The 23,510-nt window shown below is 46.3% G+C and overlaps 1 protein-coding gene across 3 annotated transcripts in view; it reads right to left on the reverse strand.

The window, feature by feature from the left end:
- The window catches only part of DENND5B (DENN domain containing 5B), a 150,141-nt gene that overhangs the window by 47,649 nt on the left and 78,982 nt on the right, over window positions 1-23,510 (reverse strand). For all 3 annotated transcript variants that reach the window (XR_009550718.1, XM_060194618.1, XM_060194617.1), the window contains one exon: window positions 15,070-15,220. Coding sequence is in view for 2 of the 3 variants with exons in the window: in XM_060194618.1 (XP_060050601.1) it covers window positions 15,070-15,220 (151 nt within the window). In the remaining variant the exon portion in view is untranslated. The remainder of the gene's footprint in view (window positions 1-15,069; window positions 15,221-23,510) is intronic.

Consider the following 23,510-nt stretch of genomic DNA (forward strand, 5'->3'; position numbering starts at 1 on the left):
ACAGGGAAAGAGAGACTAGGGAAAGAGACTAGGGAAAGAGAGAGACAGGGAAAGAGAGACTAGGGAAAGAGAGAGACAGGGAAAGAGAGACTAGGGAAAGAGACTAGGGAAAGAGAGAGACAGGGAAAGAGAGACTAGGGAAAGAGACTAGGGAAAGAGAGACTAGGGAAAGAGACTAGGGAAAGAGAGAGACAGGGAAAGAGAGACTAGGGAAAGAGACTAGGGAAAGAGAGAGACAGGGAAAGAGAGACTAGGGAAAGAGACTAGGGAAAGAAAGACAGGCTGGGAGTATGGATCGACCAGTCAAGCCAGACCTTCCACCTTCTGCATCCCACAATGACCTTGAGTCCATACTCCCAGAGGGATAAAGAATAGGAAAGCTATCAGGGGATGGGATGAGATAAGGAGAGTGGAAATTGTGTGGAGTTGTACCCTCTTATCCTATGATTTTGTTAATGTCTCCTTTTTATAATTAATTAATTAATTAATTAAAAAAAAGAAAGAAGGAAAGAAGGAAGGAAGGAAGGTAAGAAAGAGAAAGAGGGAGGAAGGAAGGCAGGAAAAAACCACCAGGAAAGGTGGTTTCATTGTACAAGAACAGAGCCTCAGTGATAATTTTGGTGGCAATAAAAAAACAGTTGGCAAGCCTAATGGTTCAGCAAAAGTGAAACTGCTTCCTACTCCTCTCATCTGGAAGCACTCATCTGGGCCAGGAGGCCTCGGCACTCTTTCACCTCTCTCTTGCTCCCCAATGGAGAGGCTAAGAATGAATTTGGAGCAAGCACTTTGCACTGCCTCTTTGCCTACCGCTATCTCTCCATCTCTCCTCTCTCTAAAATAAAGAACTGAGGGAGTTGGGTGGTAGCACAGCAGTTTAAGTGCACATGGTATGAAGCTCAAGGACTGGTTCAAAGACCAGCCTAAGGATCCCTGTTCAAGCCCCCAGCTCCCCACCTGCAAGGGGGTCATTTCACAGGCAGTGAAGCAGGTCTGCAGGTGTCTATCTTTCTCTCCCCCTCTCTGTCTTCCCCTCCTCTCTCCATTTCTCTCCTATTCAACAACAACGAAATAAAAAACAACAACAACAATAAAAAAACAAGGGCAACAAAAGGGAAAATAAATTTTAAAAATTAAAATAAAGAATTGGGGGAGGGCAGATGGTGGTGCACCTGGCTAAGTACACATATTATAGTGTGCAAGGACCTGGGCTCAAGTCCCTGGTCCCCACCTGCAGGGGGAAAGTTTCATAAGTGGTAGAGCAGGGCTTCAGGTGTCTCTCTCCCTCTCTGTCTCCCCCTCTCTCAACTTCTCTCTGTCTCTTTCTAATAAATAAAAATATTTTAAAAAAGAATGAAGGGGGCAAGCGGTGGTGCTCCTGACTGAGTGCACATATGACCATGTGTGAAGACCCAGGTGGAAGCCCCTGCTCCCCATCTTCAGGGGGAAGCTTCATAAGCATTGAAGCAGGGCTGCAGGTGTCTCCCTTCTCTCTCAATTTCTCTCTATCCTAATTAAAAAAAAGAAAAAGGAAAAAAATGGCCACCAGGAGCAGTAGAAAAAAATGGCCACCAGAAGCAGTGGATTCATTATGTTGGCACCAAGCCACAGTGACAATCCTGGTGACAATTAAAATAAAGAAAATAAAATCAAGGGGGCTGGGCGGTATGCAGCAGGTCTGGCGCAAAGATCAAGGACCGGCTAAGGATCCTGGTTCGAGCCTCTGGCTCCCCACCTGCAGGGGGGTCATTTTGCAGGCGGTGAAGCAGGTCTGCAGGTTTCTGTCTTTCTCTCCTCCTGTCTATCTTCCCCATCTCTCTTGATTTCTCTCTGTCCTATCCAATGACAACAATAATAATAACAACAACGATAAACAACAAGGGCAACAAAAGGGGAAAAATAGCCTCCAGGAGCAGTGGATTCATAGTGCAGGCATCAAGTCCAAGCGGTAACCCCGGAGGCAAAAAAGAAAAGAAAAGAAAGAAAAGAAAATCAAGAATGAAAAAACTGTTGTGGGGAGATGGATCAGCAGTGGTACAGTGCATGTATGATGGCCCAGACTGATACTCCGGCGCTACACTGAAAATTAGAAGTAAAAGAGAAGGAGTAGGGAATGGGGCGGTAGTGCAGCGGGTTAAGTACACATGGTGCAAAGCGCAAGGACTAGCATAAGGATCCTGGTTCAAACCCCCAGCTCCTCACCTGCAGGGGAGTCGCTTCACAGGCAGTGATGCAGGTCTGCAGGTATCTCCCTTTCTCTCCCCCCTCTGTCTTCCCCTCCTCTCTCCATTTCTTTCTGTCCTATCCAACAACAACGGCATCAATAACAACAATAATAACTACAACAATAAAACAACAAGGGCAACAAGAGGGAATAAATAAATAAATATTAAAAAAAAAGAGAGGGGGTGAATCGGGCGTAGCACAGCGGGTTAAGTGCAGGTGGCGCAAGGTGCAAGGACGCTGGTTCGAGCCCCCGGCTCCCCACCTGCAGGGGCGTCACTTCACAGGCAGTGAAGCAAGTCTGCAGGTAGCTCCCTTTCTCTCCCTCTCTCTGTCTTCCCCTCCTCTCTCCATTTCTCTCTGTCCTATCCAACAACAATGACAGCAATAACAACAACAACGATAAACAAGGGCAACAAAAGGGAAAATAAATAAATACATAAAAAAAGAGCACATGGCACTAAACACAAAGACTGGTGCTAGGATCCAGGTTCGAGCCCCAGGTTCCAACCTATAGGGGGGTCATCTCAGGAGCAATGAAGGAGGTCTTTAGGTGTCTTTCTCTCCCCCTCTCTGCCTACCCCTCCTCTCTCCATTTCTCTCTGTCCTATTCAACAACAACAGCAATAATAACAATACAACAAGGGCAACCAGAGTGGGGGAAAAATGGCCTCCAGCAGCAGTGGATTTGTAGTGCAGGCACTGAGCCCCAGCGATAACTCTGGAGGGAAAAAAAGAGAGAGAGAGAGAGAGAGAGAGAAGGAGTGAAATTCCAGACTCGGTGATATCCAACTCAACATTCTTTCTCTCCAATCCACCGTGTTCCCACCCTTTGCTTCCTTTCTTGTCTGGCCCTAGCACTACACAGGAGCACCAGCACTCGGGGAAGCTTCATGAACGCTGAGCTGTGCGCACGGTGCCTCTCCTTCTTATGTTACCTTTACTTCTCTCTTTTCTTTTTCCTTTCCTTACCTTTCCTTTCCTTTCCTTTCCTTTCCCTTCCCTTTCTTCTCTTTTCTTTTCACCACCAGAGTTTTCATGCCTACGCAATCCCACTACTCCTAGTTAACTTTTTTTTCCCCTTTAGCCAAAGGATGAGACACTGAGAGGGAGAGAGAAGGAAAGCACTCCAGCCCTGCACCACCTGTGCATGGTGCTCCCGTGTGGTGGGCGGGGACTTGAACCCAGATCCATGGGAGTGGTAAAGGGGACTCCACTGTGTGAGCTGTGCCCTATTTCTCACTTGGGATGAATACTTGCACATATCCCCTAGCTTTCCACTTGGCAGATATTATGGTGGTCTCTCAAGGGACCCATCTATTGTATGGAACGATGGTTTATCTCTGTTTATGTTTGTTCTGTTGTTGGGTAGTTGCCATCTCCCCCTGGCTTCTGCTTAACCATATGCCTATATAGGGATTTTACTGATCCAAAGGTTTGGTCTATTTACATAAATCACTTTTACATAAAGCACTCCAGGGCATTGGTGGTTCAGTTATAGGATTCTCGCCTGTTCCGCCCCCTCCTTGTCACACTCTGATTTTCACCAGTCACTTTTCTCTCCACCCTCTCTATATCACATCCTGTTTCCACCCTACTTGGAGAGTATAAAAACAGCTGCTCTTCTGATTAAAGACACTTGGAAATTGCTTTCCGGCTCCGAGAGTTCCAGAGTGTATCTCCTGCGGAAGTTGGTGCAGCACGCGTTCCTGATCCCTCTCCCACACAGCAGCCTAGATCAGCTCCAGTTGAGTTCTCTCCAACCCAGAGAGCACTAGCTCGGGAAGAAGTACCCTCAGGCTATCCCGGCATCTGGCGCCCGGAACAGGGACCCGTAAGCAGCAGATTTACAAGAAGACATCTTAGATAAGTACACACCTTTTGGGTATCTGCAATATTGTGTTAAGGCACTGTGATTTTTTTTTTCTTTTTTATTGTTTTCCGGAGATCTTTCCACCATGGAAAATCTTTTCCAAATCCTGCATTCTTTTTCCAGTATACAATTTTTATATATCTGGGACATTTTTCTCGGGGCTTCACCTTATATCCTGTTGATCATCATAGCAGCTTTTAAGGGATATATAGGGCAACCTCTCAAAAGGCTTAAGAAACTAGAGGCTGAGGTCCAAGAGATAAAGGAAGTAATCATAGAACTTAACCAGCACCTTAAAAACAAGAAGAAGCAAAGGCCTGTCGTGATCTTGACCCACCCTAATTCCTCTGCATCTTGCCCTGAGGCCCCTATTTTGGCATCTTGCCCTGAGGCCCCTATTTTGGCAGACACGTGTCTGAATTCTCCTTTGGACTCCACAGCCACTTCTTCGGCCACCCCCATTTTGGCAGAAATGTGTCCGGAACCTCCTGCTGCCTCCACGGCTGCTTCTTCACCCCACCCTGTTTTGATAGACACATGTCCGAATTCTCCTGTAGCCTCCAAAACCACTTCTTCGGCCACTTGTCCAGAAGCTTCCACTTCAGTGACTCCTCCTACCACTACACACTTATCAGAGGAAGTCCACACATTTCCGGTCAATGTTGCCCCCAATAGACAAAAACCTCAGGCCTGGTATCCATATTCCGCCACAGACCTGAAGGAACTACGCCAGGCTATCAAAGATGACGGTGTTCATGCCCCATGGACCAAGTCCATTTTACAAGGCCTGCTTCAGAACCTTAATACCCCTCAAGATTGGAGAGATGTGACTCGTGCTACGCTCCCAGGCCCCCTCTTCCTGCAATGGGAGGCATTCTTTCGCGATGAATGTTTACAACAATCGCGGAAAAATATTCAAAATCAGCCAGAGGGTAATTTTGATGCATTGTTTGGAACAGGCCAATTAGAAACAGGGATTCAACAGGCGGAAGCCAAGTTTCCAGCGGGGTATTTTGATCAAGTACGCCTGTGTGCATTAAAAGCATGGGAGCGATTAACACCACCCATGGGAGCAGCCTCAGCCCCCATTCTCTCCCTGCAACAAGAACCTGATGAATCCCTCGCTAAATTCATTGCCAGGGTCCAGTCGAGTTTGGAAAGGAAGATTTATAATCCTGACGCTCGTTTTCTCCTTCTGCGATCCATAGTCTGGGATGGAATGCTTCCGCATTTTCGACAGGCCTGTATCACTCTTAAAAATGAACACCCAGATACTTGGATTCTAGCTACACAGGATCTCAGATCAAGCTCTTTTCAAGGACCTATGTTACAGGCCTATGCAGCTACCTTACATAAGCAAAAAGGAGCTTGCTTTCAGTGCGGTCGCCAAGGGCATTGGCGTAACCAATGTCCAGAAAATAGACCGCGACCCCGCCTCCAGTCAGGGCGACCCCACCTCCAGTCAGGGCAACCCCGCCTCCAATCAGGGCAACCCCGCCTCCAGACAGGGAATCAGAGACCACGAATGCCTTGTCCCAGATGCCAGAAAGGATTTCACTGGAGGAGAGATTGTTGGTCAAGGTTCCATAGGAACGGCACGCCTCTGCCAAATGTAAACAGGGATTTAAACTAGGTATGGGGCTTCCCTTAGCCCCGCCCCCAAGAGGGAAGGAAGCAGGTCGCCCGCTTGGTGCTGTGCCCTTCTTCCACAAACAGAAGCCCAGCTTGGGACCCAATCCGTCGCTATACCCACCACGCCAAGTAACAATAACAGAGGGTGAGCAGAAGGAGGAACCCGTGGTATGTGGGAACTTCCAGCATAGAAATAACCGGCTGGAGCAAGAGAACAGCTCGAATTCAGAGCCTGAGATTTTATGGACCACCCCTGTTTTAGAAAGGGGTCACCCAACTATGACAGTAAAGATTGGTAATATTCCTTTTAAGTGTTTGATTGACACGGGAGCAGATAAGACAATATTAAGACAAGCAGAGGTTCCCCAGAGTTGGGAACTCCTCCCAGGACCACGCTTACATGGTGTTGGAGGATTGACTCAGGCATTCCGCACACGAGATTCCCTTGTGTGGGAAGATCCAGAAGGGACTACCGGACGCTTTCAGCCTTTAATAGCTGATATAAGCACCAATTTATTGGGAAGAGACTTGCTGGAATCTTTAGATGTAGTGATATCCTCAGACACCTCTGCAGGACACCACACTCACTCCTGTGAGACTGCTAGACCCAACCAGCACCCCCAATACTAACTGCCACTGTTCGTAACAGAACTCCCCGCTTAGATTGGCTTTCTAATGAGCCTGTCTGGGTGGAACAGTGGCCTTTGCCTAGGGAGAAGCTAGAAATTTTAAAAAAACTCGTCCAAGAGCAGTTATCGTTGGGACACATTCGTCATTCTCGGAGCCCATGGAATACTCCAGTCTTTGTAATTAAAAAGCGCTCAGGAAAATGGCGCCTCCTCCAAGATCTTCGTGCAGTTAATAAAACCATGCAGGTTTGGGGCTCCCCCCAAAGGGGTTTGCCTCTTGCTTCCGCAATTCCCACAGGAATTCCAATCATAGCTATTGATATACAGGATTGTTTTTTCTCTATTCCCTTACACCCACAAGATTGTAAACGTTTTGCTTTCTCTGTTCCTTCTATTAATAATGCCAGCCCTGCCGATAGATTTGAATGGGTGGTACTGCCCCAGGGCATGGCTAATAGTCCTACTATTTGTCAAGAGGTTGTTAAATCTGCCCTTTTTCCATATATTCATAAGGGCCTTAAGGTTTTTCATTATATGGATGACGTGTTAATATGGGGAGAATTAGATACAGATCTCTCCGCCCTACGTGATTTTCTAATCCCTGCCTTAAAGAGAAGTGGACTTAATGTAGCTCCTGAGAAGATACAGCTAATCCCTCCAATATCTTTCTTAGGCTCAGAGATTTCCCTAACGCAGATTCGTCCTTTAAAACCTTGTGTTACTTTTCCTTCTAATCTCACTCTTGCTTCTTTACAAAGTTTTCTTGGAAATTTGAATTGGCTTAGGCAGTATCTTTATCTGCCTACGAGCTGCCTGCAACCACTGTTCGATCTGTTAAAAGGAAACAAACAGCCCTCCTCAAAGCGTATGTTAACCCCCGAAGCATCCTTGGCTCTGGAAAAAGTTAACCAGGCTCTCCAGGACATGCACCTCGTTCGATTCTCCCCCTCCTCTCCAGTAAATCTTCTAATCTTTAACTCCACCCCCACGGTAGTGGGGGCATTGTGGCAGAAACATGGCGTTCTCGAATGGCTTCATACGCCAGTAGGCGGAGCTCCAAGACTCCTTACCGAGATTGATGCCTTAGCATTTATGGTTCGCCAAGGAAGAAACAGATCGGTTCAGGTCTTAGGAAGGGAACCAGATTCAATCATTCTTCCCTTTTCTCTCACTGATACAGAATGGCTCATACGCCACCATTCTCGTTTTGCCATAAGTTTAATGGGTTTTCCAGGACAATTAGATAATCATTTTCCCTCTAATAATTTGATAGCTTCTTTACCTCTGTTGCCTCTACTAGTACCTAAACTTTTCTCTCGAGATCCCATCCCCTCTGCTCCTACAGTGTTCACTGATGGTGGAAAAAAGGGAGCTGCTGCCCTTATATATTATCCAGACCAGCAATACCCCAAACCTCTCTTTACTGAACTTCCTGATAATTCCCCTCAGTACAAAGAACTTTATGCTGTTTTCCTTGCATTAAAAGCTGTACCAGAATCCTTCAACCTTTTTTCTGACAGTGTGTATACTGTTAACTTACTTCCATGGCTTGCTCGATCTTATGTAAGAATTGATGACAACCCACTTTCTCCTCTTTTAATTCAAATTGCCTCTATGCTCTGTTCTCGAACCCATCCACTGTATGTTCAACACCTACGTTCCCACAGCCCTCTTCCTGGTCCCCTGTCCGAAGGGAATGCTGCAGCTGACCGCCTTGCCTCCACAGGAATTCTCCTAGCCTCTGTCTCTAATCCTGCTGACTTTCATTCCCTAACCCATGTTAATCTTAAAGGTCTTCGAGCTCGATTTCCTGATATTCCTCTGCCACAGTTAAAACGTATTCTTGCTACATGTTCCTCCTGTGCAGGTCTAATCAAAACACCTGCTATTCAGACTCTAGGGGTTAATCCTCGAGGTTTAAAAGCCAACGCTCTTTGGCAAATTGATGTTACCCACATACCTAACTTTGGCAAACAAAAATATGTGTTCGTCTCAATTGATACCTTCTCTAAGTTTATGTGGGCTACAGCTCAAACTGGAGAAAACTCAAAAAAGCTTATAAGCCATATGCTCTCCTGTTTTGCTGTAATGGGCTTACCTCTTCAACTTAAAACGGATAATGGACCTGCTTTTACCAGCAAACAATTTAAAGATTTTTGTTCCCTCTGGAACATTACTCATACTACAGGCATTCCGTATAATCCACAGGGACAAGGCATTGTTGAGAGGGCCCATCAAACTCTTAAGGCTCAATTAAATAAAGAAAAAGGGGAAATGTACCCCCCTAATATCCAGCTGGCAAAAGCCTTAACTACATTAAATCTCTTTAATATTTACAAAAACTCCCACCAACCTCCTATAATTCTTCATTGGCAAACACCACCCACCCTCCCAGCTATTAAAGTCAAATGGAAAGACCCACTTGATAAAATTTGGAAAGGACCTGACCCCCTGTTGACTATGGGGAGGGGTTTCGCATGTATTTTTCCACAAAATTACTCCAAGCCTGTTTGGGTTCCTGCCCGCCATGTCCGGCAATACCCACATGATGGTGCTGATATCCCTGAAGAACAAGAAACACTGCAAGAAGACTGGCTGCAAGAGGACTGGCTACAGGATGCACCCCAGGATCCATAATACAGCATGGCAGAATCAAAAAAAAAAAAAAATCTGATTCACAGAACTCTCCCCCCCCCCGAATGAATGTCTTATGCTATGACTGGCCAGTTGTGTTTTGTGAGTGAGTGAGTGAAAAAAAAAAAAAAATTGAGTGAGTTGAGTGACCAAAATTTTTGTATGACCCATTGTGCTCAGAGTACTCTGAAAGTTAACTGACTTTATATCAAACGGCTGGACGCAGCCATGGTTTCTGGAGACGTCCAGAAACAGTCCAAAAATTGTTCATTCCCCCTTTTGATTTCTTTTTTAAGTCTTGATATCAATATGAAATGTTTAGTCTTAAACTGTGTGAGTAAAGATGGTTCAACTATGACAGTAGTTCTAAATTCACATTTGAAATGATATATCTTATTTACAAGTTTTTCTCCTCCTGTGTGTTATAAACTATATGTTTAATATGCGTGTTTCAAGTTTGGTAAACATTAACTTGACAGTTAAATCGTAACTTCGAAGTTACATTTTTACGAGAAGAGGTAAAATCAATTCATTTAAGTAACTGAGTGTTTAAGGTAAAACTCTAAATATTCAATGTGACAATTCATCATCTCCTAAGTTAAAATACAAATTCTCTATACAGGACATTTTTGGAGGGCCCCCAAAAATGTCCTGTAAGCTATCTTGTGGAAATTAATCCACAACAAATTTGGCATCAATCTGATATTGTAAATGTACCAAAAAAAAAAAAATTGTCACTAAAATGTGTTAACTCTAGTAACCTGAGTTTGCTTAAAAACCCAATGTAAAAATAGTCAAGAATCAATATATGTAACTTAAACTCGGTATGAAAACTTTGCTATATAAAGACTGCTACATGAGGTCACGTAAGATGACCTTTACACAAAATTATAAAGATACCTAAACCAGTTATAATCATTGAGTTATCAATTGTAGTAAACTTCTAATTTGTTACAAAGTTTTTTCATAAGTAATTGACTACAGCTATGACAAGCCTTCGCATAAAGAAGCATCTGCTCATATAGAATCCACAGAAATCCATCTTGGATCCCTGACCTCTGACATCACCCACAATTACAGCCATCCCCAGAAACCCATGATGTGACCTGACACGATCTGGAGAACCTGATTCACAGACTCCGAAGGACAAGACTTTCCTACTGCCTTTCTCTCAACCATCGGTGTCTGCTCTTCCTGCTTCTGTTTCGCCCATCATGTTTTGGCGGTTCCAGGTCACTCTCTACAGAGAAGAAAAGTTCCGGTGGCCGTCCTCCTCCATCAAGATAGACGTGTGGCATTTATTTCCTGGCCGTTGACATTGGACTGATGCTTCTATAGAACTTGCTGGACACTCCTTTTATACTCCTGGACTTCTTGAAGAATGACTGTAGCAGGCTGACTCGGGATTTTGCAATGCCAGATCACCCCTCTAGCCCCTCGGCTTATCAGGCCCCCACTCCTCCACCCATCAGGCTCACTCTGTCTCTTGCTACTCTTACTTATCCCTCCGTCTTGTGCTAGTTCTTTTTAAAGACACTTACACACTATCATTCTGCTTTCTTCCCAACAGGTTTCCGTTCACCCCTACACTGCTATTCCCCTGACAGAGATGAAGCCTTTTACAGACATTGACCCAGTTATATATGGCCATTAAGTAAGAGGAAGATGTTGGGGAATTGTGAGGATATGGTTGAGCTTGGAAGGGCCTGAGCCTGAGGGGTGTGTCAATCCTGTTAGTCTCTCTCTCCACGGAGAGGTTGAGCAAGGAGGGACAGTAGAACCCCAAAAAAGGTGTGCCTCTTATCAGTCTCCCTGCCTCACAAAGTGCCCCACACTCCTGATACTATGGCAAAAAGTTAAAAAGAAAGGGGGAGATGTTGGGTAGTTGCCATCTCCCCCTGGCTTCTGCTTAACCATATGCCTATATAGGGATTTTACTGATCCAAAGGTTTGGTCTATTTACATAAATCACTTTTACATAAAGCACTCCAGGGCATTGGTGGTTCAGTTATAGGATTCTCGCCTGTTCTGCCCCCTCCTTGTCACACTCTGATTTTCACCAGTCACTTTTCTCTCCACCCTCTCTATATCACATCCTGTTTCCACCCTACTTGGAGAGTATAAAAACAGCTGCTCTTCTGATTAAAGACACTTGGAAATTGCTTTCCGGCTCCGAGAGTTCCAGAGTGTATCTCCTGCGGAAGTTGGTGCAGCACGCGTTCCTGATCCCTCTCCCACACAGCAGCCTAGATCAGCTCCAGTTGAGTTCTCTCCAACCCAGAGAGCACTAGCTCGGGAAGAAGTACCCTCAGGCTATCCCGGCATTCTGTCATTTTAAAAATATCTTTATTGATTTATTGGACAGAAACAGCCAGAAATTGAGAGAGAAGGGTGGGATCAAAAGAAAGAGAGACAGAGAGACACCTGTAGCCCTGTTTCACTATTTGTGCAGCTTTTCCCCCTGCAGGTGGGGACTGGGGGCTCGAACCTAGGTCCTTGTGCATTGTAACATGAACAGATGCACCACCACCCGGCCCCCGTTATGTCATTTTTTAAAAAAATATTTTATTTATCTATTATTATTATTTAATATTTATTTATTTATTCCCTTTTGTTGCCCTGGTTGTTTTTTTATTGTTATTGTAGTTATTATTGTTGTTATTGATGTCGTTGTTGTTGGATAGGACAGAGAGAAATGGAGAGAGGAGGGGAAGACAGAGGGGGGAGAGAAAGAGAGACACCTGCAGACCTGCTTCACAGCTTGTGAAGCGACTTCCCTGCAGGTGGAGAGCCGGGGCTCGAACCGGGATCCTCATGCCAGTCCTTGCGCTTTGCGCCATGTGTGTTTAACCCACTGCACTATGTCCGACTTCCTATTTTTTTTAAAGATTTTATTTATTTATTAATGAGAAAGATAGGAGAGAGAGAGAACCAGACATCAATCTGCTACATGTGCTGCTGGGGATTGAACTCAGGACCTCATGCTTGAGATTTCAGTGCGTTATTCACTGCACCACACCCCCAATCACCATTCTATAATTTTGCACTTGATATTTTTTCATAGTTTTTAAAAAATTATTTAATTTTTCTTATATTTGATGGAACAGAGAGAGGGGTGGGGATGATAGAGAGGGAGATAAACAGAGAGACCCCTGCCACCCTGCTTCGCCACTCCTGAAGCTTCCTCCCCTCTGCAGGTGGGGAGGGGGTGCTTGAATCTGGGTCCTCACGTACTGTAATGTGTGCGTTCTGCTAAGAGCACCACTGCCAGCCTCTTGTGCTTGATATTTTAAAAGCATAAAGATGGTGGTGCTGGGGTTATGGGTTGAATGCTGCCCCCCTACCTAAGATCTGCTTGACATTCCACTCCTAGTGGCCTGGGAGGTGGAGCAGTGGACTATCAAGCCTGATGCCCTGGGTCCAACCCCTGATATCACATGTGCTAGAGTGAGGCTCTGGTTCTCTCTCTCTCTCTCTCATAAAGAAATAATACTTTAAAAAAAAAAGTTCTGCTGTGGGGGGTGGGGGTGGGTCAGCAGAGTAGCTGACTTGGACAGGGCACTGCTCTGCCACGTGCGTGAGCCAGACTCCAGTGTGGCATCTGCCACGTCAGTTACGGTCCTTCACTTCCTCTTGGTCTCTCTGCCTCTGCCTCTCAAACTGCAGCAGGGTCCTGCCCTGGGACTGTGCACACGACCTCATTTGGAGATAGTCCTTGCAGACATGGCTGAACTAGGATGAGGTCACTGGGTGGGCCTGACCCAACACAACTGAGTCCTACAGGCAGGAAACTGGGCCCAGACACAGGAAGGAGGGGACAGAGGGATCCCGGGCTGTGTGGACACTAGGTGGACAAGCCTGGGAGTGGCTAGATACTGCAAAGGCAGGAAGGGCCCCTCCCCAAGCCCCAGGCCTTGAGCCTTCCCAACCCTCTGGCTTGCAGCTCTGGGAGAGAGCACATTGCTGTTTCACATGTCTGAGTCGCCAGGGCTTTGTTCCAGTCCTGGGAGGCTGTTGAGAGAGGGTGAAGCCTCACCTTCCTCTCATGGGACTGCCAGCATTCTATTTAAACTTATATCAAAAGTGTTTAATAGGGGGTTGGGCGGTAGCACAGGGGTTAAGCACACATGGCGTGAAGCACAAGGACTGGATAGGATCCCGGTTGCAGCCTCCTGCAGCCTCCGTCTCCTCATTCGCAGGGGGGTTGCTTCACAAGTGGTGAAGCAGGTCTGTGGCTGTCTGTCTTTCCCTCCCCCTCTCTGTCTTCCCCTCCTCTCTCAATTTCTCTCTGTCCTATACAACAACAATAATAATAACAATGATTAAAAAAAATGACAACAAAAGGGAAAAAAATGGCCTCCAGGAGCAGTGGATTTGTAGTGGAGGCACTGAGCCCAACCAATAACCCTGGAGGCAAAAAAAAAAAAGGGTTTAATAAAGAAAAAAAAAAGCATCTGGGTAGGGAGATAATTCACCTGGTAGAGTGCACTCCTTAGTCTTACCATGCGGAGGCCCTGGGTTTTGGTCCCAGCACCATGTGCGTACACCGTAGCACCAGGGGAAGCTCCACATGTGGTTCTGTGATGCCTCTCCCTCTCTGTTTCTTTCTCCTCTTCCCTAAAATAAAAGAAAAATCAAAACAGGGGCTGGGTGGTGGCGCACCTGGTTAAGTGCACGTCACAGTACTCAAGGGCCTGGCTTTGATCCCCTGGTCCCTACCTGCAGGGGAAAGCTTTACAAGTGGTGAAGCAGGCCTGCAGGTGTCTCTCTGCCTCTCTCCTTCCCTATCACTATCTTTTCATTTCTGGCTGTCTCTATCTGTTAATAAATAAAGATAATTAAGAAATAAAAATAAAAACACCAGCCTAGGACCTACAGAATTGCTTATGCATGATGTCATGGGCTCCACCAAGCATGAAAAGAGTAACATCTCTACTTTTTGGATTTTTTTTTTTGCCTCCAGGGTTATTGCTGGGGCTCTGTGCCTGCACTACGAATCCAGTGCTCCTAGAGGCCATCTTTTTTCCATTGTTGTTGTTGCTGCTGTTGTTGTTGGATAGGACAGAGAGAAATTGTTAGAGGAGGGAAAGACAGAGAGGGGGAGAGAAAGATAGACACCTGCAGACCTGCTTCACTGCCTGTGAAGCGACTCCCCTGCAGGTGGGGATCCTTGTGCTGGTCCTTGTGCTTCGCACCATTTGCGCTTAGCCTTGTGTGCTACTGCCCAGTCTTTAGATTTTTCTTTTTCTATTATTTATTTGTTTGTTTCTTTTTTGTTGCCTTTGTTGTTATTGTTGTTGTAGTTATTATTGTTATTGACGTCGTCGTTGTTGGATAGGACAGAGAGAAATGGTGAGAGGAGGGGAAGACAGAGAGGGGGAGAGAAAGACACTTGCAGACCTGCTTTACTGACCGTGAAGCAACCCCCCTGCAGGTGGGGAGCCAGGGACTCAAACTGGGATCCTTACAGCAGTCCTTGTGCTTTGCGCCATCTGCTCTTAACCCACTGCACTACCGCCGACCTTCTTCTAATTTTTATTAGATAGGACAGAGAGAAATTGAGAGAAGATGGGGAGATAGAGATAGAGAGTGAGAGAGAGACAGTTGCAGAGCTGCTTCACTGCTCGTGAAGCAACCCCCCTGCAGGTGGGAATCTGTGGCTCGAACCCGGGTCTTTGTGATTGGTAATATGTGTGCTTAACCAGGTGCACCACCGCCCGGTTCTCTCTTTCTCTCTCAGGTCTGCATGCCTCTAAAGCATGTGTTTTCTTCTCCTCTCTGTCCTTGCTTTGTCTCAATAAACGCTGTTCCCTGGAACATGGTTGTTTTGTGATTCTTCATGCAGGTGTCTGTCAGTCTAGAAGCCGACCAACAGAGTTTGGAGGGGAACTGGGGACCTTTTGCTCTGTTCCCTCCTGCTCCCCTGCTCCAGTGCTCCAGTGTGGTGCTGGGACTAGAACCAGGGCCCTTGCAAGTTGGGATGCATGCCCCTCCCCCCCCGTCCCACTTCAAATGGCCCAGCTTTTCTTTACAGAGAGCCGTTGGTGTGGAAGCAAGGCCAAGCAGAGAGGTAGGGCTTACTTGTTGTTGGCCGGCCCAGTGGCCAGCACGTCGGGCTGCAGCTTGGGGAAGAAGCCCTGCTCATAGCGGCCCTGCCCGATCTTCATGTTGAGCAGGTGCGGGTGGATGGCCGTGTGGTCCAACTTCGTGAGCCGCTGCTCGATGGGCTGGGCTGTCGGTCAAACGCACAGATGGTCAGAGCCCTTTCAACAACAGTATGTCCCCCAAGTGTGTGCTGGCCAGGAGCTCAGCCTTCCTGCCTGCCTTTCCTTCCTTTTTCTCTTCCTCCTTTTTTTTTTAATTTTAAAAATATTTTATTTATTTATTTATTTTCCTTTTTGTTGTCCTTGTTTTTATCATTGTTGTGATTATTATTATTGTTGTTATTGATGTTGTTGTTGCCAGATAAGACAGAGAGAAATGGAAAGAGGAAGGGAAGACAGAGAGGGGGAGAGAAAGACACCTGCAGACCTGCTTCACCACTTGTGAAGCGACCCCCCTGCAGGTGGGGAGCCGGGGGCTTGAGCCAGGATCATTATATCAGTCCTTGTGCTTCACGCCATGTGCGCTTAACCTGCTATGCTACCGCCTGACCCCCCTCTTTTTTCTTTCTTTCATAGAATTTTTTAAAACTTTAACTAATTTGATAGGGCAGAGAGATATCAACAGGGGAGGGGATAGAGAGAAAGGGAGAGAGACAGAGAGACAACTGCAACCCTACTCCATCCCTTGCGAATCTTCCCCCCTGCACGTGCACTTAACCAGGAACACCACCGCATGGACTCCTCCCCCCAATTTTTTTTTTAACCAAACAGTCTCCTTCATGGGTCCTTGAGACACCCTCTTAACATTTAAGTGGTTTTAAGAATAGAAATTGGGACCAGGGAAGAGTTGACCTGGTAGAACACACACTTTACCCTGCACAAGGACCTGGGTTCAAGTGAGAGAGCCCCTGCACCAGGGGAATCTCCAGGGATGGTGGAGCAGTACAGTCATTTCTCTCCTATCTCCCTATCTCTCTCTCTCCCCCTCCCTCCCTCCCTCTCTCTCTAAAATTGAAAGGAAAAAAGGAAAAAGAGTCCATGGGGAGGGGTGGCATCGACCAGGTCCAAAACCTCTGTAGCCAAAAAAAAAAAAAAAGTCAGTTTCAGGGGGCTGGGTGGTAAGGATCCCAGTTTGAGCCCTCGGCTCCCCACCTGCGGCAGGGGTGGGGGGAGGTCTTCACAAGCAGTGAAGCAGGTCTGCAGGTGTCTTTCTCTCTCCCTCTCTGTCTTTCCCTCCTCTCTCCATTTCTCTCTGTCCTAACCAACAACAGCAGTAAGAACAACAATAACAAGGGAAACAAAAAAATTAGAAAAATGGCCTCTAGGAGCAGTGGATTCATAGTGCAGACACCAAGCTCCCAGTGGTAACCCTGGAGGCAAAAATAAGTCTGTTCCAGAGCTTCAGAAAGCCTGAGCTCAGGAACTGAGTGATGGTACAACCAGTTGAGGGCACACGTCATCATGCACCTAGACCTGGGTTCTAGCTTCCGCTCCTTACATGTGGTGATGCAATATACTGGTGACCAAGGGTGGAAGTCCCGACACAGTGCCAATGTCAGCCTTGGCGACAGAGTATGAAGTGATCTGCGCAGGCGCATGGTGGACCGTGGGTGGATCCAGTCCGTGCTGGTGGACAAAGCATTGTGGGTAGGCTGAATAGACTTAAAAGTATAGCCAGCTGGAAGTCACTCTCTCTCTCATTGGCTGCTGCTTCTTCTCCTGGTCAGAAGCATCTGGGTGGAGGTGCTTCAGGCATCTGTCCGCCATGGCTACTTCTCCTGGAAATTGAACATGTGTGACTCTGCTAGCCGGTAAACTTTTAGACCCCTCTACAGCCATGAGCAACCTTTACCAGAGCTGATAATTGTTTATCTTATGGGACTAAACTTTTGATAACTATACTAAGACTTTATGGACCTAGCGTACTTTTAACCCTTAATGAGGATTGCTTATTTTGCCTTTTACCTGTTTCACCCTAATAAACCTTGTATTGTTTAAACCAGTTCCCAGCTCCCCACGGTGAATCTTTTTATGCGCCGCAGCAGCCCCACCAAACCCCTTTTTTAAGTTAAATAACAACAATTACAGTGCACACATTATAAAGCGCAAGGGCCCAGGCTTCAACCCCTGGTCCCCACCTGCAGGAGGAAAAGCTTCACGAGTGGTGAAGCAGAGTTGCAGGTGTCTCTCCATCTCTGTCCTTCTCTATCTCCTCCTCTCTCAATTTATCTCTGTCTCTATCCAATAATAAGCAAATAAAGTATTTTTGAAAAATAGGGGGTGGTGGAGACCTCACCTAGAAGCATACAGACCTTGCCATGCACAAGGCCACATGTCTGAGCAAGGGCAGCACATGGGAGCAGGCTGGGAGGCAACAGACACGCTTGGCAGGTGGTGGGGTGGTGCTGTGCTGTCTCTTCTCTAGCTGAGGTATGGAGCTGTCAGAAAAGTTATGGTGCATTTTTCTATGTTCCTTTTCTTTTCTGCCTCCAGGGTTATTGCTGGGGCTTGGTGCCTGCACCACACATCCACTGCTCCTGGAAGTTTTTTTCCCCTTTTGTTGTCATTGTTGTTTTATTATTGTTGTGGTTATTATTATTGTTATTGATGTCATTGTTGTTAGATAGGACCGAGAGAAATGGAGAGAGGAGGGAAAGACAGAGAGGGGGAGAGAAAGATAGACACCTGCAGACCCACTTCACCACTTGTGAAGTGACCCCTCTGCAGGTGGGGAGCCGGGGGCTTGAACCTGGGTCCATGTGCTTGGTGATATGTGCCCTTAACCAGGTGTATTACTACCTGGCCCTCTCCCCAGCCCCTCGAAGTGATTTTAATTTTCAACAATCCCTTCCCCCGTCCCCATGATTCCCAACCCTCTTAGCTCCTAACATCTATCAACTACAGCGAGCGGCAGACGAGCAAAATAAAGCGTACATGCATACCATGGAACTCCGCTGTCCCTGCCAATTTCATACTCCCTCAAATACTACAGACCTCCCTCTCTGCCAGTGAGCATGTCTGTGCCTGCAGGAGAGAAGCAGCTCTGGCTTTCCTGTGAAGTGTGAGAGCAGCCAGAGCCCTGTGCTGCGTGCTACTCTCCCCACTGGGAAGGGAAGCCCAGGGGTCAATGGCTCTATCTGGGTGTATTCAGGGATGGCCTGTGGCCCCACAGAGCCTCCCGGTACTGTAATAGTTGCTGAGGGAAATGACAAGTGCAGGGTGAGCATCTGGTCTCAGCACAGAAGCCTTGCCTGAAAGTCAGAATTCACCTCAGAAGCAGGACCAGAGCACAAACAAGGGGCAAAAAGCACACAACTAAAAAGGTAAAAAAAGGTAAAAGTAACTAAAAAGGTACAAGTTTTTTGTTGTTATGGAGGACAATTTTTATCAGGTGTTTTTAGCTTATTTTTATTTTTATTTTTATTTTACTAGAGCACACTGCTCAGCTCTGGCTTACCTTGGTGCAAGGGATTGAACCGGGTCCTTGGAACCTCAGGTATGAAAGTCTTTTAGCAGAGATATTATGCAACATTCCCACCAAGGATTTTTAAATCAGTTAAGAGAAATACACATAAGGAAGTCAGGCCGTAGTGCAATGCACGTGGCTCAAATCACAAGGACCAGCATAAGGATCCTGGTTCCAGCCCCTGGCTCCCCACCTGCAGGAGGGTCGCTTCACAGGCAGTGAAGCAGGTCTGCAGGCGTCTATCTTTCTCTCCCCCTCTCTGTCTTCCCCTCCTCTCTCCATTTCTCTCTGTCCTATCCAACAACAATACCTACTACAACGATGAAAAACAACAAGGGCAACAAAAGGGAAAATAAATAAATAAATAAATATAAAATTTTTTTTAAAAAGAGAAATACACATAAAGGAGGGTTGGGTAGTAGTGCATTGGGTTAAGCGCACATAGTGTGAAGCACAAGGACCAGCGTAGAGATCCTGGTTCAAGCCCACAGCTCCCCACCAGCAGGGGGGTCGCTTCACATGTGGTAAAGCAGGTCTGCAGGTGTCTATCTTTCTCCCCCACCCTCTGTCTTCCCTTCCTCTCTCCATTTTTCTCTGTCTTATCCAAGAACAATGACATCAGTAATAAAAACAATAATAACCACAACAATGATAAAACAAGGGCAACAAAAGGGAAAAAATGGACTCCAGGAATAGTGGATTCATGGTGCAGGCACTAAGCCCCAGTGATAACCCTGGAGGCAAAAAGAAAGAAAGAAAGAAAGAAAGAAAGAAAGAAAGAAAGAAAGAAAGAAAGACAGACACATAAAGGCTTATTATTAACAAGAGAGAAGTAGAGCATTCCTAGGGGCACACAGGATGCTGGGGACCCACAAGAGCACAGGCAACATGTCCTGTGCTACACAACCTCCCTACTAAAAATTCACTTGTTTAGTTTCATGAGAAAGAAAAACAAAAAACAGACAGGTAGAACAATCAAGAGCACTGCTCAGCTCTGGCAGACAGTGGTGCCAGGGTTGAACTTTTTTTTTTTTTTTTTTTTAATTAGGATTGAGAGAAATTGTGAGGGGAGAGGAGATAGAGAGGGGAGAGAAAGAGAGACACCTGCAGACCTGCTTCACTGCTTGTGAAGTGACCCCCCTCACACACACTGCAGGAAGGGAGCTGGGGGCTTGAACCCAGGTCTTTGCACTTGGTAATACGTGTGCTTAACTGGGTGCACCGCTGCCTGACCCCCTCTTTCTCCCTGTTTTCCCCTTCCTTCTTTTTTTTTTTTTAAATTATCTTTATTCATTGGATAGAGACAGCCAGAAATCAAGAAGGAAGAGATAGAGAGGGTAGAGAGGGAGGGAGACAAAGAGACATCTGCAGCCTGCTTCACAACTCATGAGGCTTTTCCCCTGCAGGGGAGGACTAGGGGCCCGAACCCAGGTCCTTGCACACTGAACATGTGCACCCAACCAGATATGCCACCGCTGCTGGGCCCCCTCTCCTTCCTTCTTAATTTCTGTCTCCATCAGTTAAATAAATATTATTTGAAAGGTAACTGTATGGGACGGGGGTAGACATCATAATGGTCATGCAAAGAGACTCTCATGCCTGAGGCTCCAAAGTCCCAGGTTCAATCCCTTGTACCACCATAAGCCATAGCTGAGCAGTGCTCTGGTAAAAGAAAGAAAGAAAGAGAGAAAGAAAGAAGGAGAGAAAGAAAGAAAGAAAGAAAGGGAGGGAGATAGATAACTGTACAGTTCCAGAGGGCTGGAGATAGTCAGGAACTCGACCCTCAGCACTGCATATGCTACAGTGGAGCTCTGGCCAATCTCTCTCTCTCATAAAACAAACTGATCCATAAATCCTTTAAATAGTCTCTGGTAGCATGAGCAAGCTCTGAGGAGACTAAGTGTGTCAGCCAACATCACTTGCTTCCACGCTGACCCTGTAATGGAACCTTTCCCAGGTCTGAAGCCCTGGTAGGGCAGGGTGTACTCAAGGAGGAGAGTGCTCCAGAAGGTTTTATGAGGAGGCTGGGTGGTAGCCAACAGGTTAAGCGCACATGGCACAAAGCGTAAGAACTGGCGTAAGGATCCCGGTTTGAGTCCCCCCGCTCCCCACTTGAAAGGGGGTTGCTTCCCAAGCAGTGAAGCAGGTCTGCAGGTGTCTTTCTCTCCCCCTCTGTCTTCCCCTCCTCTTACCATTTCTCTCTGTCCTAACAACTACAACAGCAACAACAACAGTAATAACCACAACAACAATAAGGAAACAAAAGGGGGAAAATAGCCTCCAGGAGCAGTGGGTTCGTGGTGCAGGCACTGAGCCCCAACAATAACCCTGGAAGCAAAAAAAAAAAAAAAGGCTTTATGAGGGAGCACAGCCTCCTTCATTCATTCTACTCCCTGTCTGGAAACTGGGAGGGAAAAGGCCCTTCCTGGAGCACAGGGGTAGGGGTCACCCCTACAAACAGAAGTAAAAGCAGGGTGCCTGTGTTCCTCTGAGTCACTGCCACGCCTCTGCCCTTAAAGATGCCAAAATACTGCTCCCGTGTTTAAACACAGTGAGAAAAATCCAGGCTGGAGGTGGACCGGGCAGCCCCTCACAGTCTCCTGTCCCCAGTGTGAAGGCTGCCCTACCCGACATGAAGGAAGAAGTGGAGAAGCAGATGCTGGTGGCCCGGGGCTCTGGCTCTGGGAGCATGTATGTGTGGAGGGTGCGGGGGTGGGAGCACTTGCCTTCCTTTTAGGACGCACAGCTGATTTGGCTACTCTGCCAGCTGTGGTGGCCAGCTGTGGGTGCCAACACGACCATGACTGTCACCATCCTAAGCTTGGGGGACCAGCGGCAGGTTCCTCGCCCTCTCAGCAGGCTCCATGCCCTTCTCAGCGTGAGGTGAGGGCAGTGTTACCAGATGCATGAGGAAGAGCCCAGGTAAGAGCCCCCAGCACCAAGTGCAGCACCATACACAGCACCAAGGGAAGCCCCATGGACTGTGGGATGGTGCTGTGGCACCTTCCCTCTCTTCTCTTTTCTCTTCCGTCTCTCTCTCCCTTCTGTCTTTCACCCTCTATCTTAAAAATAAATAAATAAATAAAAAGTCTAGGGAATTTGGTGGTAGTGCAGTAGGTGGTGCACAAGGACCAGTGTGAGGATCCCGGTTCGAACCCCCAGCTCCCCACCTGCAGGGGGAGTTGCTTCACAGGAGGTGAAGCAGGTCTGCAGGTGTCTTTCTCTCCCCCTCTCTGTCTTCCCCTCCTCTCTCCATTTCTCTCTGTCCTACCCAACAACAATGACAACAACATTAAAGAAAAACAAGGGCAACAAAAAGGAAATAAATATTTTTTTAAAAAGAAATCTGGAAACTGATCCTTTTTCTAAAACAGCAAAAGCAATAAAATATCTGGGAATAAATTTAATAAAGCAGGTGAAAACGTTCTACACTAAAATTTTGAGTCACTATTTAAAGAATTAGAAAGAGGTACAAAGAAATGGAAATATATCTCATGCATGTGGTTTCGAAGAATCGACATCACTGACATGACCATATTATCCATTTAATGTCATTCCTACCAAGATACTATCAAAGTTCTTTAAGGGAATAGAACAGAAGCTACATTTATCTGGTACCAGAAAATATTTAGGATTGCCAAAGGAAATCATTACTGATCTCAAATTATACTAGGACAGAGGAGGAGTGGCTAAGAATATTGTAGTATATATTCACAATGGAATACTACTCAGCTGTTAAATATGATAAAGTCATCTCCTTTGCACTATCTTGGATGGAACTTGAAGGAATCATGTTAAATGAGACAAAGATGCCAAATGATCTCACCTGTACAGAACTTCAGAAGCAAGGACAGAGAAGGCTAACACACAGTAAAGCTCAATTGGGTGTGGCATATTGCACCAAAGCAAAGGGCTAAAGGGAAGGATGAGGAGGGAAAAGGTGAAGATAACGGTGGTGCCCTGGTGCATGATGATGTAAAGGGACCTAAGCTGTGGATAAGATGTTCTGCAAAGAACTTTCATAAGGAAATGACAAACTGTATCCCTGCATGAACAACTGCACTATAAACCATTAACCATCCCAATAAAATGTTAAAAAAAATAACTATAAAGAAGATACACAGAACAAAAAAAAAAAAAAAAAGAAAGAAAGAAAAAAAAACAAGGGCAACAAAAGGGAAAATAAATAAATAAATAAATAGATAGTCTAATGGTGGGGAAATAGCATAATGGTCAGACAAGTCTCTCAAGTGGGAATCTCAGGTTCAATCCCCAGCACCACCATAAACCATAAACTGAGCAGTGGTCTGGCTGAAAAAAGAGAAGACAAAGGAAAAATATACCAGGAGTGGAGGTAGAGGAATCATGTAGGCAGAGCCCCAGAAATAACCCTAGTGGCAGAAAAAAAATTTCAAGGGGTATAGGCGGTGCCACACCTGGATAAGCACACATCGTACAAAGCACAAAGACCCACACAAAGGCCCAGGTTCAAACCTGCAGCCCTGCAGTGGGGGAAGCTTCACTAGTGGTGGAAGCAGGTCTGCAGGTGTCTATCTCCCTTCTCTCAGTTGCTCTCTGTCCTATCCAATAAAATGGAAACATTGTCACCAAGAGCGGTGGATTCGTTAGTGCCAGTACAGAGCACCAGCAATAACCCTGCAGTACCACTCCACCATCATCTGCAGTGCTCCCACTGATGTCTGTCAGGGCTCAAGCCTAGGGCTTCACACCTGGTAGGCCATGTGCTCTCCCAGGCCCCTATTTTAAATTTAGACTTTTCTTGGATGAAGAGAACAGAGGTGAGAAGTAAGAAGAAAGCACAGACCACCACAAAGAAATCAGTAATTCTTCCCATTAAGGTGATGAGGATAAAGAAAAACTGTTGTATGCTTTACATTGGGTAGTTCTCCCCCCGCCAAGAGAATTGCATCAGTCCTGTTAATTTCGCGGGC

The sequence above is a fragment of the Erinaceus europaeus genome, chromosome 7 (assembly GCF_950295315.1).
Source record: "Erinaceus europaeus chromosome 7, mEriEur2.1, whole genome shotgun sequence".
Classification (NCBI taxonomy): Eukaryota; Metazoa; Chordata; class Mammalia; order Eulipotyphla; family Erinaceidae; genus Erinaceus; species Erinaceus europaeus.